General features: G+C 43.5%; 1 protein-coding gene across 4 annotated transcripts in view; it reads left to right on the plus strand.

Moving 5' to 3' along the window:
• CCM2 (CCM2 scaffolding protein) overlaps positions 1-16,451 on the plus strand; it is a 56,407-nt gene that overhangs the window by 28,232 nt on the left and 11,724 nt on the right. For 3 of the 4 annotated variants that reach the window (XM_012809986.2, XM_023517715.1, XM_023517714.1), the window contains exons 2-4: positions 1,534-1,707; positions 13,911-13,994; positions 14,436-14,619. In XM_012809986.2, the coding sequence (XP_012665440.1) occupies positions 1,534-1,707; positions 13,911-13,994; positions 14,436-14,619 (442 nt within the window). The remainder of the gene's footprint in view (positions 1-1,533; positions 1,708-13,910; positions 13,995-14,435; positions 14,620-16,451) is intronic. The other variant, XM_012809987.2, reaches the window with a different exon arrangement.

A 16,451-nucleotide genomic window follows, 5' to 3' on the forward strand; every position in this document is an offset into this window, starting at 1 on the left:
AAAAAAAAAAAAAAAAAAAAAAAGTGAACCTGAGAGCACAGAACACTCAGCCTTGGCTGTTAGGAGGAGCAGGGTCAGGAGAAATGTCAGGGTCTTGCTTTGTTTTATTTGGGGTGGGCTTTGTTATTTACTTTTCTCTCTAATGCTGGAGACTTGAGTGTGTTTGTAAGTGATGGGGAGGGGCTGTGCAGGGCAGGGGTGGACCCCATCCAGGTTACGGGGCCAGCTGCAAGGCTGAGGGGCTGGGTGACCAGCTCCTGCCTTTGTCAGGAGTAGTTACTAAATAGCTCAGACTTCCCCACCATTGTCTGCATGTGAGATCAGTGGGTTTGATGGTGTGTCCTCATGGGCCCACAAGTTCTGTGACACCAGGACTTGGTATATGGCTGGATTTCCCATATGCAGGGGAGAGGTGGAAATGAGAAGTTTTGATATTGATTTATGTAGATGTAGATCTATTTGGTTTGTTTCTGTACGTGTTTGGTAATGAGGGGGTTCTGATTGGAGCCTGCTCTGGGGGTCTCAGCTACTCTCTAGGCTCTGGGTTACCCAGTTCTGGCAGGTGAACTGCAGAAGGAGTGTGATCATCTCTTCCCTGAGTTATTGTCAAGAGTTAATGGAGAAAATGGTAGAGGAATATGTTTGTGCTCTAACTTAGGTCACAAACATTGGTCATGGCAGGCCTGTGTTTGTGATGTTGCTCCACTGAGGCTTCCCATCAGTGTCTTGTTCTCTTTGGGTTTGTGTTCCTTGGGCTGACTGGAAACAGTGCCTGCAGTGTGATCGGTCAGCATAACTAGAGATTGCTTTGTGACTGAGTCATTGTGAAGGAAAGCAAGGCTGTCTGTTACCCTCCATCTCTTGCTCTTTAAATTGGCTTTGCTGATAGGATTAAGCCTTCAGAACCCTCTTTAGATGCTGGCTAGGTGTAAGGTCATCAGAGTTGGGAGGTGGGCAGTTGCTGATCGTGGCTTCTCTCCTGTTGATCTTTTTTGGTATTTGATGTTCAAACCATCAGCTTTCAGAGGCATGGGGGCTGGTGGAGGGGGAGGAATCGCATAAAAAGCATATGAGTCATTAAGAAACATCCTTCTATAGAATGTGCCCAACCTAGGCCATTGAGACTGTTCCTTGTTGATGCCAGCACTGGCCACACCAATCATCTCAGAGTTCTCTGAAATGAAGTATCCCAGAAGAGTGGGAGTGATGTTATGTTTTGTCTTCTGGGTGGAATCTCCCCCTTTTTGTTGCCTTCTCACCAGCTAAGGTTATCCCCTTCTGTGCGTCCTAGGAATAGGTGAAGAACAAGGCCCCTGCATGCCAGACACCCTGCCAGCTTGTGTGGTGGCTGTGGAACCCAGGTTCCTCAGGCTTGTGTGTTCTTAGCACCTTTCTCCCAGGTCTGGCATTTGCCAACCCCTGTTTGCATGGGGACTGTGGTGATGGTTTTGGCTGCTTCTGTTTGTTCGCTGTAGGTACAACACAAAGCTTTTGTAAATAATGAACTCCAATCATTGCCATTTCTGCCTGCAGCCTGGAATTGTGTCGCCATTTAAACGAGTATTCCTAAAAGGTGAAAAGAGTAGAGATAAGAAAGCCCATGAGAAGGTGACAGAGAGGCGCCCTCTGCACACTGTGGTGCTGTCATTGCCTGAGCGCGTCGAGCCAGACAGACTGCTGAGCGACTATATTGAGAAGGAGGTAAAGGTAAGTCGTCATGGGCCACAGGATGAGCCTATCAAACGACAGCAAAGATTGTGTTTGTACCCATCAAACACTCTGAGTCTATGAGACACTGACACACAAACACCCTTGTCTTGCCTATGGTGATACATCTCATAACTAGAAAACCCAAGCCCCAGGCTGCTGTCTTCTAACCCCAGTTTCTGGTTCTTTCTGCAGTAGCATGTCACCCTCTCTCTCTTTAAGGCCTGGCCATGCAGACAGCATGTGCTGCTCTACCAGAATAGGGTTGCAGGGCTGGAAGAAAACTCATGTCTCCTTTAGTTTGCAGATGAAAAGAGTTACTTGGTCAAGGTCATGGGTGGTTGTGAGTGTCACAGTCACAGCCTAGGACCTGGGTCCTGATTCAGACCATGTGTTTGAAACCTGTTGTGGTGTCTCAAAGGCCTGTGCCTAGAATACTATGCATCAGTCTTGTGATGTGCATGAGTTAATTTTTAGTACCTTGCCTGAAACAAAAGTAAATAAGGCATAAACCCACGATCAGAGAGAATGGAAAGGAGACAGTAGTGGATATGGGTGATTCATAAACTTAGAAGAAGGAAAGCAATGAAGGTGAGAAGCCTGAGAGCCAGTACAGCCAGATCTGAACCTTTCACCTACCTTCTTGGAGTTCTCTGAAATGAAGAATCCCAGAAAAGCCAGAAAAAGTTGGAATGATATTATATTTTGTCTTCTGGGTGGAATCTCCCCCTTTCTCTTGCCTCTGGCCAATTGAGGTTATCCTCCTTATTCCCTTTCTGTGAGTTGTAGAAATAGGTGAACGTCTGAAGATCCACAGGAAGGATTTGCGCTTTCACTTGGCCCAGCCAGATGATGAGTCTACCACCACCACACTGGGAGGTGGAGAGCTTTGGACATGATGACACCTGACACAGGGGTGGGTGGGGGAAGACCCAGGCTGATGCACAAGAAAGTTAAGTCAAAGCCCATAAGTGGAATCATGAGAATTCTGTGCCCTTTCCTCAGTCAGGCTTCCAGAACGTCTACACCCTGGTGTCTCCCACAAGGGACTTCTTGGAAGCTTAGTGTGGAAGTTGAGCAGCCCATACTAGCCCTGGGGATTACCATTCAACCAGCCTAAATAAATCCTGACAGTTGGGACTCCTGCCAGGCACCCAGCTTCTGTCAGCTTTTCAGAGCTCCTCTTTTTAAACATAGGGAACTAAGGATAAGTATGCATTTGAGGTAAAGTTGCAACCTAAAGATAGAACGCAAGACAAACACAAAAAATAAACACAAATGAAATAGCAAGGATGTAGAAAATAGAGGAAGGAATTTTAAAATGTATATATTTAAAAAAAATTTTTTTTTTGAGGCAAAGTCTCACTTGGTTGCCCTCAGTAGAGTGCTCACAGCAACCTCAAACTCTTGGGCTTAAGCGATTCTCTTGCCTCAGCCTCCCAAGTAGCTGGGGTTATAGGTGCCCCCTACAATGCCTGATTATTTTTAGAGATGGGGTCTTACTCTTGCTCAGGCTGGTCTTGAACTCCTGAGCTCAAGCAGTCTACCTGCCTCAGCCTCCCAGAGTACTTAGATTACAGGCTTGAGCTACCGTATATTATTTTTCAGAATAATAAAAGAGGACATATTCTTAATGATAACATGACAGGATTCTGCGCTCTCTCTCTCTCTCTTTTTTTTTTTTTCTGAGACAGAGTCTTAGTATGTTGCCCTCGGTAGAGTGCCGTGGTGTCAGAGCTCATAGCAACCTCAAACTCTTGGACTTAAGGAATTCTCTTGCCTCAGCCTTCCAAGTAGCTGGGACTACAGGCATCTGCCACAATGCTTGGCAATTTTTTTGTTGTAGTTGTCACTGTGGCCGGCACCCTCACCACTGAGCTATGGGTGCCAAACCAAGGATTCTGCTTTCAAATAAAGAAAAGGTGAAGGGAAGAGATTTTGGAATGAAAAGTATATTATGTTAATTATGTATCTTAACAAATTTAACAGAGGGTTGAAAGATAAAAATTAAGAAAATCTCCCAGGAAAATTAACAAATGACAAAATTAGTTAGCAAAAGATAAAAAAGAGAAACCAGGAAATTAGAGGATCTATCCGTGAGGTTCAGCATCTGGCTTATAAGTAGAAAGCATGGAGGAAAGAGCCCAGTGTATGACTAAGAAGTATAGAGAAAAGGAATGAGAGGAAATTATTAAAACAATACAGGAAGAACATTTTGCAGAATTAACAGATGGACTTTCTGCACTAAAGGGCTCCTGTCATGATGACTAGAAAATCAGGTCTCTAAAACCTGAACTCATGGTTATTAGAGGATGTTCTATATCAAAACATACGGCAGACCAAGAAGAAGGAAAATACAGGTTCAGGGTGGCACCTATGGCTCAGTGAGTAGGGCGCCAGACCCATATACCGAGGGTGGCTGGTTCAAACCCAGCCCTGCCAAACTGCAAAAGAACAAAACAAAACAAAACGAAAATACAGGTTCAGAGCTCCAGGAGTCTAGCACAAAAAAGAACAAAGATAATTACCAGGATGACAGAAAAGCGAAGTTCCAGGACAGGCATCTAAGAAAATAACTGCAAAAGCTCTGAGAAAGCAAAGTACAGATTGTATGTTTGGGTAGAAGGATATTATGAGCGGCTTCTGAAGAATTAAAATAGTATATAGCTACATTTTATTGCTACTGCAATCAAGTTTGTGTGGTATCTGCACAGAGATCAGAGAAGAATTGTGAATCCAGAAACAGATCCATGCAAATATACCCAGCTGATACTTGAGGAAGATGCAAAAGCAGTTCAGTGGAGGAAGGATAGCGTCTCAACAATGATGCTCGAACAATTGGACCTCCTTAGGGAAAACTTGACCTGGCCTTCAACCTCATACCTTATACAAAAATTAACTCAAAATAGATCATGGGCTTAAATGTAAAACTATAACTAGGAAAAAAAAATCCCAGAAAATCTAAAAGATGTGTAGGGCAAAGGTGAAGAGTTCTTAGCTCTAACATTAAAAAAGTACATAAGAGGAAAAACTGATAAAACACTTGGACTTCCTCAAATCTTAAAACCTTTGCTCTACAAGAGGATGAGAAGTAACCTGCAGACTGAAAGGAAGTATTTGCAAACCACATATCCGACAAAGGGCTAGTATTTAGAATGTATAAAGAATTCTCAAAACTCAACAGTAAAAAAAGCAAACAATCCAATCTGAAAAGAAAATGATCCATTTCAGAACATGGGCAAAGATAGGGAGAGATGTTTTACTGAAGAGGATATGGCAGTTAAGCACATGAAAAGATGTTCAACATTGTTAGTATTGGGGAAATGCCAGTTGAAACCACAGCGAGCTGTCACTACACACCTAACTGACTAAAATAAAAAGAATATGAAATGCTGGCAAGGATTTAGAGGAACTGGGCCCTTCCTCCTTTTGCTGGTGAGAATATAAATGGTATAGTCACTCTGGAAAACAGTTTGGCAGTTTCTTTCTTTAATTTTTTTTCTTTTCTTTTTTATTTTTTTAATTAAATGATAGCTGTATACAATAATGCAAACATGGGGTACAGTGTAGTGTTTTCATATACAATTTGAAATACTTTCATCAAGCTAGTTAACATAGATTTCATGTCATTTACTTAGTCATTGTGTCAGAACATTTATACTCTAGTTCTAGAAAAGTTCACTTGTACTTTTGTTAGACAGACCATATAGGTGATCTTTCCAGTCACCCTCCCACCACCAGCCGCCCTTCTCCCCTCGGCAGTTTCTTTAAAACAGCATCCACTTGGCTGTATAAGTTGGCAGTTGTGCTCCTAGGCATTTATCCCAGGGAAATGAAAATTCATGTTCACATGAAAACTTCGATGTGAATATTCAAGGCAGTTTTATTTGTAATAGCCCCAAACTGGAAACAGCCCCCAAATCAGTGTCTTTTGGTGGGTAAAAGGTTAAACAAAATGAGGCTTGTTCTAACCATGGAAGACTGCTCAGTAATGAAAAGGAGTGAGCTGCTGATAACACGCAGTAAACTGGATGGATCTTCAGAAAATTATGCCAAGTGAAAAAAGCTATTCCAAGAGGTCATATCCTGTGTGATCCCTTTCATGTAATATTTTTGAAATGACACAATTACTGAAATGGAGAACTGATTAGGGTGTGCTGGAGGTAGAGGGCAGTGGGTATGCCCATGTCAGGGCAGCAGGAGGGATCCCTGTGATCGGTGTTCTGAGTCTTGACTGTCAGTGTCCATGTCTTGGTGTGATGTGCTACCGTGCTACAAGACATTCCCTTTGGGGGTAACAGAGTAAAAGGTATAATGGATTTCCCTGTGTTGTTTCTTACACATAGTATGTGAATTTACAATTATCTTAGAATAAAAAAAAGTTTAACTATAAAGAAAGAAAAGGTTGCTTATAAACAAAATTATAATTTCACTACTATTTGGCACATCAGTATGATAGAATGTGGGTAACAAAATGATTTAAGTACTAAGTAATGATTAAGTTAAAATTTATGTAAATAGTAAGAAAAAAGGAAGAGGAAGTAGGAGTGGTGATATAATTGGAAGTCAATGAATAATGTCTTAAATTGATAAATCAGGCAATAACAGTATAAACGTATTACTTGGAAAAATGGCCCTAGATGCCAGAAGACACAGAAGACTCCAGTGTGACTGCCTCCTAGAAGTGGTTTATAGGGTTGTCCTGATTAGCCCAGGAGATTGTTAGGCAGTTCTTTGGACTATTTGCCTATTTACATTCGTTTGTACATTTATTACTCTGATAAAATAAAAATGATGACAACAAAATCCAGTAGTGAGGAATCATTTAATCCCATATACTCCAGTGTGGTTCTTCATGGAAAGTAGTTTGTATTTAGAGTGAACATTAATAAAACAAAGTTTAGAGGAATTTGATATTAGCTTCTGTTTTTGGAATGCTTACTTTGTGCAGCAGCACTGTGAATATTTTTAATCCATATTTCTCATTTAATCTTCACAAAACCTTCATGAAGTTGAAGACATTTGCCCCAGCACAGGGGTGCAGCATGGGTGGGGCTTCCTGTAGGCCCCTTAGTTGTCCGGCTACTGTGTGAATAGACTCAAACCAGGCTTGCTGTGCAGTTTTAATTCTAGGGGAGGCAACGGGTTATTAATCACAACTGTGATACTAAATCCAAGAACGTTCTTGGTTAGATTTATTATTATTTAAGGAATATTTAGTTGAGGTCAGGTATGGTCACTCATGCCTGTAATCCTGGCACTCTGGAAGGCCAAGGTGGGAGAATCCCTTGAGTTCAGGAATTGAAGACCAGCCTTGGTAAGTGCAACCCCATCTCTACTGACAGTAGAAAAATTAGCAGAGCGTTGTTGTGGTGGGTGCCTATAGTCCCAGCTATTTGAGAAATTGAGACAGGAAGATTTCTTTAATGCAGGAGTTTGAGGTTGCTGAGAGCTAGGCTGACACCATGGCGCTCTAGGCTACTCAATAGAGCAAGATTGTGTCTCAAAACAAAACAAAACATTTAGTTGAATATGTAATTTATGTACGTGGTACAAAGTTGAAATGGTACAGAGAAATTCTAGGTTAAAAGAAGTCATGAGCTCCCTCTGTGGAAGGAATTGTTTGATGCCAGCTTCTCGTGCCCTCTTACACAGATAGTCTGTCCATATACAAGTATACACATTCATTTGTTTCCCAGGGGATTACGTAGTGTGCACTGTTTGTGTCTTGCATTTCGCAGTAAAAAATACGTCTTGAGTGTGCACATTAGGACATATAAAGCCACCTCATCCATTTTAATGGCTGTAGAGTATTCATTTGCATATCTATACCATATTTTATTTAATGATCTATTTTTTAAATTTCAGATTAATATGATGGTACAAACCATTAGATTATATAATTTACACATATAAGGTTAAGTCTGAGTTGTACCTGTGTCTGTACCCAGGGAGTGTGCTATATATCCATACATTGTACACATTGGCTGGGATCTTACTGAATCCCCACCCTCTTTCTTGAATTTAATTTTTTCTCTTATTTGGGTCTGATTGTTAATCTCCTAGTTTTTTTTTTTTTTTTTTTTTTTTTGAGACAGAGCCTTAAGCTGTCCCCCTAGGTAGAGTGCTGTGGCATCACAGCCCACAGCAACCTCCAACTCCTGGGCTCAAGCGAGTCTCCTGCCTCCGCCTCCCAAGTAGCTGGGACCACAGGCGCCCGCCACAACGCCTGGCTATTTTTTGGTTGCAGTAGTCATTGTTGTTTGGTGGGCCCGGGCTGGATTTGAACCTGCCACCTTAGATGTATGTGGCTGGTGCCTTAGCCACTTGAGCCACAGGCACCGAGCCAATCTCTTAGTTTCATAACCAATGATCTATTAATACCTATTTAATTTATTTTCAACTATTATATACATTGTACTATACCTATAGGATAAATTTCAGAAGTGGTATTTCTGTATACTCTAAGGCTAGGTTACTTTTTAATATGATAGACATCTGTAAATTGTACTTCAGAGAGGAAATTTAAGCCAATAGATACCATTGTTGTCTATGAGAGTTCAGTCAGCCCTCCATATCTGTAGGTTCTGCATCTGCGGATTGAACCAACTATGGATCAAAAATATTCTGGAAAAGGGCAGGTGCTCATTACAGCTCATGCCTGTAATCCTACCACTCTGGAAGGCAAAGGCAGGTAGATTGCTTGAGTTCAGGAGTTCAAGACTAGCCTAAGGAAGAGTGAGACCTTGTCTCTAAAAACAGCCAGGCATTGTGGTGGCTTCCTGTAGTCTCCAGCTACTCAAGAGGCGGAGGCAAGAGGATTGCTTGAGCCCAAGAGGTTGAGGTGGCTGTGAGCTATGACTCCATGGCACTCTACCCAGGGCAACAAACTGAGACTCTGTCTCAAAAAAAAAAAAAATTCCTGTCACCTAGTGATGTAGCCTTTGTAATGCTATAGTATGACTTGTTACCTTTTCTAAGTTTAGACACAAACTTACCATCATGTCACAGCTGCCTACAGTATACAATGTAGTGACATGCTGTGCAGGGGTACAGCCTGGGAGCATGGGCCATACCACACAGCCTGGTGCACAGGATGCTGTGTGTATAGGTTTCTGTAAGAGCACTCTGCAATGTTCAGTTAGCAATGAACTTAACTAAGGATGCTTTTCTCAGAATGTGTCTGTGTCATTAAATGACACATGCCTGTTACAAGAAAGAATGAGTGTAGGTTATCTGTAAATACTACACCATTTTGGGTCAGCGCCTGTGACTCTGGTGGCTAAGGCTCCAGCCACATACACCTAAGGTGGCGGGTTCGAATCTAGCCTGGGCCTGCCAAAACAACAATGATGGCTGCAACTGAAAAATAGCCGGGCGTTGTGGTGGGCGCCTGTGGTCCCAGCTACTTGGCAGGCTGAGGCAGGAGACTCGCTTGAGCCCAGGAGTTGGAGGTTGCTGTGAGCTGTGATGCCACAGAACTCTACCCAGGGGGACAGCTTGAGGCTCTGTCTCAAAAACAAAACAAAACAAAACACTACACCATTTTGGATAAGGCACTGGAGACAATCTGCAGATTTTGGTATCCTCAGGGTCCTGGAACCATTTCCCCACAGATACTGAGGGACAACTGTACTTGTTTCTCCACACTCCAAGGAACAACACCATATATGTTGAGACTTTCTGATCTTTGCCAAACTGATAGTCATTAAATGTTTTATTTTACAGTTTGCACTTATAAGTGAGGATGAATAAATATCTTTTCAAATGGTCAAGAGTTGGCTGTCTTTCAAACTATCTTTCTGGATCCATTGCCTTTTTTTTGCTTCTTCCTTGAGGCAGAATCTCAGTCTGTGGCCCCAGTAGAGTGCAGTGGCATTGTCACAGCTCACTTGCAACCTCAAACTCCTGGGCTCAAATAATTCCCTGCCCCTGGCCTCCCAGAGTGCCAAGATCATAGGTGTAAGCCACTGCACCCTGCCCCATTGCCCATTTTTTCTTTTTGTTGCTTCTTTTCTGACATGTTCACTGTAGCTCTCAGTATGTCAGGTAAGTTAGCCCTTTGCTGTGAAGTTACCTGCATGTATTTTTTCCAAGTCTGTCATTGGCCTTTTTGTTTGTAGTTGTCTTCAGCAGCAGAAGTTGAAACTGGAGATCATGTTTTACTGATCTGTTGAGGGTGTGCTCAGGAGAAGAGTGAAGGAGGCAGGGTAGAGCAGAGGAAAGAGGTACATGAAAATTGTAGGCTCAGGGGTCACCTCCAACCTGATCAATGCCTGGGATGTGCAGCTCTGTGAAGACAGATACAGCGGGGATTTTATCCACCCACACTCTGAGCGCCCACACTCAGGGGCATCTGAGTGGGATATCACAGTGTGTGCTACACTCTGTCCTGTGTGTCCCCATGTACTTGTTCCTTGCCTGAAGTTCATATCATCCAGACTCAACTTCTCCAAAGTCCCTCAGTCATAATTTCTGGAAACCTTTCAGAAAAACTTCAGTGGTTCCTGAGGCAATGTTCTACCAGCTGGGGACATAGCACCATGTAGTGACAACTGTGTAGATGCGTACTGCATTTTGAAGGAAAGGGAGGATCCTTCCAGGGTGTCATTGCCCAGCTGGTCTCACAGCTGTGCCTGCTACAAGCCGTCTACCACTCGGCCTAATGGCAGCTCTGGGACGGTCAGTTATTTGATAGGATCATGGAATTCCATCATCATGTGCCTCTTGCGGTACCTCCTTTAGCACAAGCAAGTCTCTTGAGTCAAGATGAAGTTATGTGTCATCTCATAACAGAGATCGGACTTTCCCTGAGAGTGGAAAGTGGGCAGGCAGATTATGCAGGCAGGAGAGGCAAACTCATATCTGGCATATGTGCCAGTTCTCAGCAGAAAACTGTTTCCTATTGCACGGTCAACGGAGTCCTACTGCATTCAGGCGGCTACTGAGCAGCTGGGTGGTTTACTCGAGGGAGGATGATGCCTTGGAACCTCAGAATTGGTGTCCTGCTGGCAGGTCTGTTGCTGTGAAGGGCTGTTCTGCAGTGCCTTGTCCCCAAGTACGGGAACCAAGCATGGGCCTTCTCCTTTGTCAGCTGTGCATTGGGAACCCTATCTGAGGCCATAGGTGTAAGCCAGTGACAGGCTACAGCACAGCGCTCCAGGCAGGTGTGTCTGGGCAGCTGCTGCAGCTGATGCTCTTAGTACAGTCCTGGGCTGAGACCAGCGCTTGAATGTGAATGTGTACTGTTGTCTATCCCACATGAATGTGAGCGGTTCCTCATAGGTTTTGGAAAGAAGCATTTAATGTGGCCGTGCTGCAAACCCTGCATCCACGAATGTGTTTAGCGATTTGAATAAAGATTCCATTTACTTTTAATTTGTGGTAGTCCACTGTCATTCGTCATGATGCATCCAGTTTCTGTAGGAGCCAGGTGGGGCCTGATACGGGGACCACTTGTCCTGCATCATGGAGTCTTTGGGAGCAGTGCTGACCTCTGCTTTTCCACTGGAGAATTTCAAATTGTCTGTCTCTCCTTGTGTGAATTTTGGCTTGTTGGGTCTTTTGAGGAATTCCATTATGATCTGAGAGCAGATGTATAGTTTGTATTCTTTGGAATTTGTTTGGTGTGTTTTTGCCCGTAAATGGTCTTTCTTGGTAAATGTTTGATGTGAGTTTGAGGAGAATGTGTATTCTGCTGTTGTTGGATGAAGTGGTCTAAAGATGTTCATTAGATCCAGTTCAGTTTAACCATGTCCTTACAGATTTTCTGCCTGCAGGATCTGTCCATTTCTGATATAGAGAGTTGGAATCTCAAACTATAGTAGTAGATTTGTCTTTCTGTATAATAACAGAAATTTTTCTTTGCAATTCTATCAGTTTTTGCCTCACATACTTTGATGCTCCGTTGTTAGGTGTGTGCATGTTTAGGATTGTGATGTGTTCCTCAAGAATTGACCCGTTTATCATTATAGAATGCCCCTCTTCATCCCTGATTTTCTTACTCTGAAGTCTGTTTTGTGTGAAATTAATACAGCTACTCTAGCTTTCTTTTGATTAGTATTAGTATGACATAGCTTTCTCTATCCCTTTACTTTTTTTTTTTTATTAAATCATAGCTGTGTATATTAATGCAATCATGGGGTACAGTGTGCTGGTTTTATATACAGTTTGAAATGTTTTCATCAAACTGGTTAACATAGCCTTTACAGTATTTTCTTAGTTATTGTGTTAAGACATTTATATTCTACACCTAGTAAATTTCACTTGTACCCTCAAAAGATGCACCGTAGGTGTGGTCCCACCAATTACTCCCCCTCCTTCTCTTTCCCCTTGGGCTATAATTGGGTTATAGCTTTCTTATGAAGACTGAGTGCATTGGATACTTTTTTCTTCCATTCTTGAGATACTGCTAAGAAGAATATGTTCCAGCTCCATTTATGTAAACATGTAAGAGGTAAAGTCTCCATCTTTCTTTAAGGCTGCATAATAGTCCATGGTGTACATATACCATAATATATTTATCCATTCATGGGTCGATGGGCACTTGGGCTTCTTCTGTGACTTAGCAATTATGAATTGGGCTGCAATAAAAATATCTTTGTTATAATGTGATTTTTGGTCTTCTGGATATATACCTAATAGAGGAATTGTAGGACCGAATGGCAGGTCTATTTTTAGTTCTCTAAGTGTTCTCCAAACGTCTTTCCAAAAGGAATGTATTAGTTTGTGTTCCCCCCAGCAATGTAGAAGTGTTCCCTTTTCTTCAGATCCACGCCAACATCTCTGGTTTGGGGATTTTGTGATGTGGGCTAATCTTACTGGAGTTAGATGATATCTCAAAGTAGTTTTGATTTGCATTTCTCTGATGATTAAGGATGATGAACATTTTTTCATGTGTCTGTAGGCTGTACGCCTGTCTTCTTCACAGAAGTTTCTCTTCAAGTCCCTTGCCCACCCTGAGATGGAATCACTTATTCTTTTCTTGCTAATACGTTTGCGTTCTCTATGGATTCTGGATATTAAACCTTTGTCAGAAACGTAACCTGCAAATATCTTCTTCCATTCTGAGGGCTGTCTGCTTACTTTACTTACTGTGTTCTTGGCTGTGCAGAAGCTTTTTAGTTTGATCAGGTCCCAGTAATGTATTTTTGATGTTGCTTCAATTGCCTGAGGGGTACTCCTCATAAAATATTCTCCCAGGCCGATTTCTTCAAGAGTTTCCCCTGCACTTTCTTCTAGTATTTTTATAGTTTCATGTCTTCAGTTTAAATTTTTAATCAATGAGAGTCTTATCCTAGTTAATGGTGAGAGGTGTGAGTCCAGTTTCAGTCTTCTACAGGTTGCCAGCCAGTTCACCCAGCACCATTTGTTAAATAGGGAATCTTTTCCCCACTGAATGTTTTTAACTGGCTTGTCAAAGATCAAATAACGGTAAGTAGCTGGGTTCATCTCTTGGTTCTGTGTTCTGTTCCATACATCTACCTCACCAAGTGGAGCCCCTTGACCTTGGACTGGTGAGGATCTTTTTGTTGTGTCCTTCATGGTGAAAAATGGAAGGGCAAGAGAAAGAGAGAATTAAAACTCATCTTTTAATTAGGAGCCCACTCCTATGATGACAAATCCACCCCCTGAATAACAGCATTAATCCACTCAAGATGGCAGAGCCTTCATGGCCTAATCATCTCTTAAAAGTCCTACCTGTATACATTGTTATATTGGGGATTAAGTTTTCAGCACATGATTTTGGGGGGACACATTCAGACCACACCACAGCCCTTCATTTCTCTGTTTTTGCTCATTTCTCAGTTGTGTTGACCATGGCAGTTCATAGAAGTTTGTTTTTAGGGGGATTGTGTGCGGTGCCATTGTTTTCAGTTTCCGCAACAGTGACCAGAAAACAGCAGCCATCCCTGTTTCAGAGTGCAGTTCTTATCAAAACTAATTTTGAGATGCCTTTTGCAGGACTTTTGATGACTACCATGAATACAGAATGGTAGGAAATGGGTGAAGGTGGTCCTCAGCCAGGAAATTTATGTGAAAATCCAGCATTCATTTCCCAGAGCTGGGCTTTTATGTGAGCCAGGATGGAGATGCCTGGTGGCCCGAGCACAGGCACCCAGTCTGCATTCTCTGCCTTGGCAATGGTAGTGTTGGCTCAGCCTCCATTTCTTATGGTATTTTTTTTCTTCACTTTCTTTCAGTACTTAGGTCAGTTAACGTCTATACCAGGATACCTGAATCCCTCCAGTAGGACTGAAATCCTGCATTTCATAGACAATGCAAAGGTAATCCTATCCCTTGGCCTGCGCCAGCCCTTGGTCCCCTTACTCTTCCTTTCATAGCTGTGAGGGATGACCCAATCCTGTCACATTATGGGTACTCTTGATTCTGGATATAAAGACTGTTCTTCAGTCTGAACATTAACTTTATTCTCCTGACTTGCTCTACATGGTTTGGGTCTATTTGTAAAGTTTACACTTTTAAGATATTCCAAACCACATACCATAAGCCTGAATCTAAAGGCAGTTCCAGAAGAATCCTCCAAATGGTTGCATGCATTCGTATCCTTGGAGTAAGCACCACTGTGCTGAGGGGAACCGTATTCACCTTATTCACTTAGCCCTGCTCACATGTGTGAAATGGGCCAGCCTGGAGCTCCCAGGACAAGAGCCCACTGCTGGCCCACAGCTACCTCTGCCATTTCTGATGCCCGTGGTTCCTCCCAGAGAGCCCACCAGCTTCCGGGACACTTGACTCAGGAGCACGATGCTGTACTCAGCCTGTCTGCCTACAACGTCAAGCTGGCCTGGAGGGACGGGGAGGACATCATCCTCAGGGTGCCCATCCATGACATCGCTGCTGTCTCCTATGTCCGGGATGATGCCGCACACCTGGTCATCCTGAAGACAGGTTGGAATCTGGAAGGTCAAGGGTCATGCAGGCCCTTGTCCTAAAGAGTATCTCTGGATTTCATGAAGCTCCAGGGACAGTTTTGCAGCTTCATGTTGGGTCTCACTGCTTGTTATGACTGAGAATTGGCCCTTCTGTCTCTTGAGGCCAGCCAGAGGAGGGCTTGAGATCAGCTCCTAGCCCCTGGGGGTCTCTGTCACACTCATAGCCTTTGGGGGCTCAGTAAGGGGTGCAGTGTCTAGTACCTCTGTCCAGTGGGTCCCCTGTGTCCCCCAACCCCAGTACACTGGAGTTGCCCATTGTCCAGGCCTGGTGGAGCCCCAGAGAAAAGGCTGGAGGTAGGGGTCTTACCTCAGCTTGGCCAACATCCTGTGCATGTAGACCCAGACCCTGCAGGAGCTCCTGATCTTGGAGGTTACCCTGAGCGTGTCCTTGCTGTTGGCTGCCTTTACGTTCAGATGGAATTAGCAGAATGTTATTTCTGACCTGTTCTCTTAACTTATTAATATTGTTAATAAGTACAGCACTTGTCTTACTGGACAGCCAACTTCTAGAGGCCTTTGGCCCAGTTACTCAGTCCCACGCCTGGGAAATGAGGGAGGAGATGGGGGGGTTACTCTCCCTGCACTCCACCCTCTTTGTTGTGAGTGTTGAGGCTGGCAGTGCTGCAGGGACACTATCCTGGGCTCCTTGGGTCTCTGCTGGTATCTGGGTTGACCCCAAGCCTTTTACTTCCAGAGAGCCGGGGGCTGGTGTGAGGGGGACACAGTAGGACTGCCTGGTAGCTCTTAGGGAAGTTGTTTCTCACTTGAGGCTGGTACCCATTGGGAATCTGGAGATGCTTCAGGTGCTGACTCCTAGATCTGTCACCCAGCTTGGGTGACACAGAGAGCCTGGGAATCTGGCTGGGGTTGCTACCATGCATGTTGCTCTGGAGGGGTTTGCAAAGGTGGCTGCTGCTCTGCCTTGCCATCTGTGTAGCAGTAACTTCAACCCCCACATACTTTATGTACACACATGCGCATGCACACACATGTATATGCACACACAGTCACCCTCTCACTGTCACCGAGCATGTCAGAATGAGGTCACCCTCTGTGTTCCACTTGTCTCTCATTTTCCTTTATGGTGAAATTATTATGGTGTCAATGAACATCAACTATTTAATGCCAGGCATGCAGGTAGGTTGAACAATATGAAGCTGCCAATATTTAACTATTTTATTCTATAAAAATGCAGTTTGGCTGGACTTAGTAGCTCACGCCTGTAATCTTAGCACTCTGGGAGTCCAAGTTGAGTGCATTGCTTGAACTCAGGAGCAAGACCAGCCTGAGCAAGAGCAAGACTCTGTCTCTACTAAAAATAGAAAAACTATGGCTTAGTGCCCATAGCACAGTGGTTTCAGTGTTGGCCACATATACTGAGGCTGGGGAGTTTGAACACGGCCCGGGCCAGCTAAACAACAATGACAACTGCAACAAAAAAATAGCCGGGCATTGGGCTCAAAGGAGTAGGGCACCAGCCCCATATACTGGAGGTGGTGGGTTCAAACCTGGCCCTGGCCAAAAAACTGCAAACAAACAAACAGCCACAGGCATTGTGGCAAGCTCCTGTAGTCCCAGCTACTTAGGAGGCTGACACAAGAGAATCACTTGAGCCCAAGAATTTGAGGTTACTGTGAGCTGTGATGCCATGGCACTCTATTCTGGGGTGACACAGTGAGAGTCTGTTTCAAAAAAGATAAACAAATAAAACTAAAATGGCAGTGTAACATGGTTGAAATTAGTACAGACTATTTGACATGAATTATGTCATTTGATTTTTTTTTTTTT

This window comes from Otolemur garnettii, unplaced genomic scaffold, assembly GCF_000181295.1.
Source record: "Otolemur garnettii isolate 467f Iridium unplaced genomic scaffold, OtoGar3 scaffold00119, whole genome shotgun sequence".
Lineage (NCBI taxonomy): Eukaryota > Metazoa > Chordata > Mammalia > Primates > Galagidae > Otolemur > Otolemur garnettii.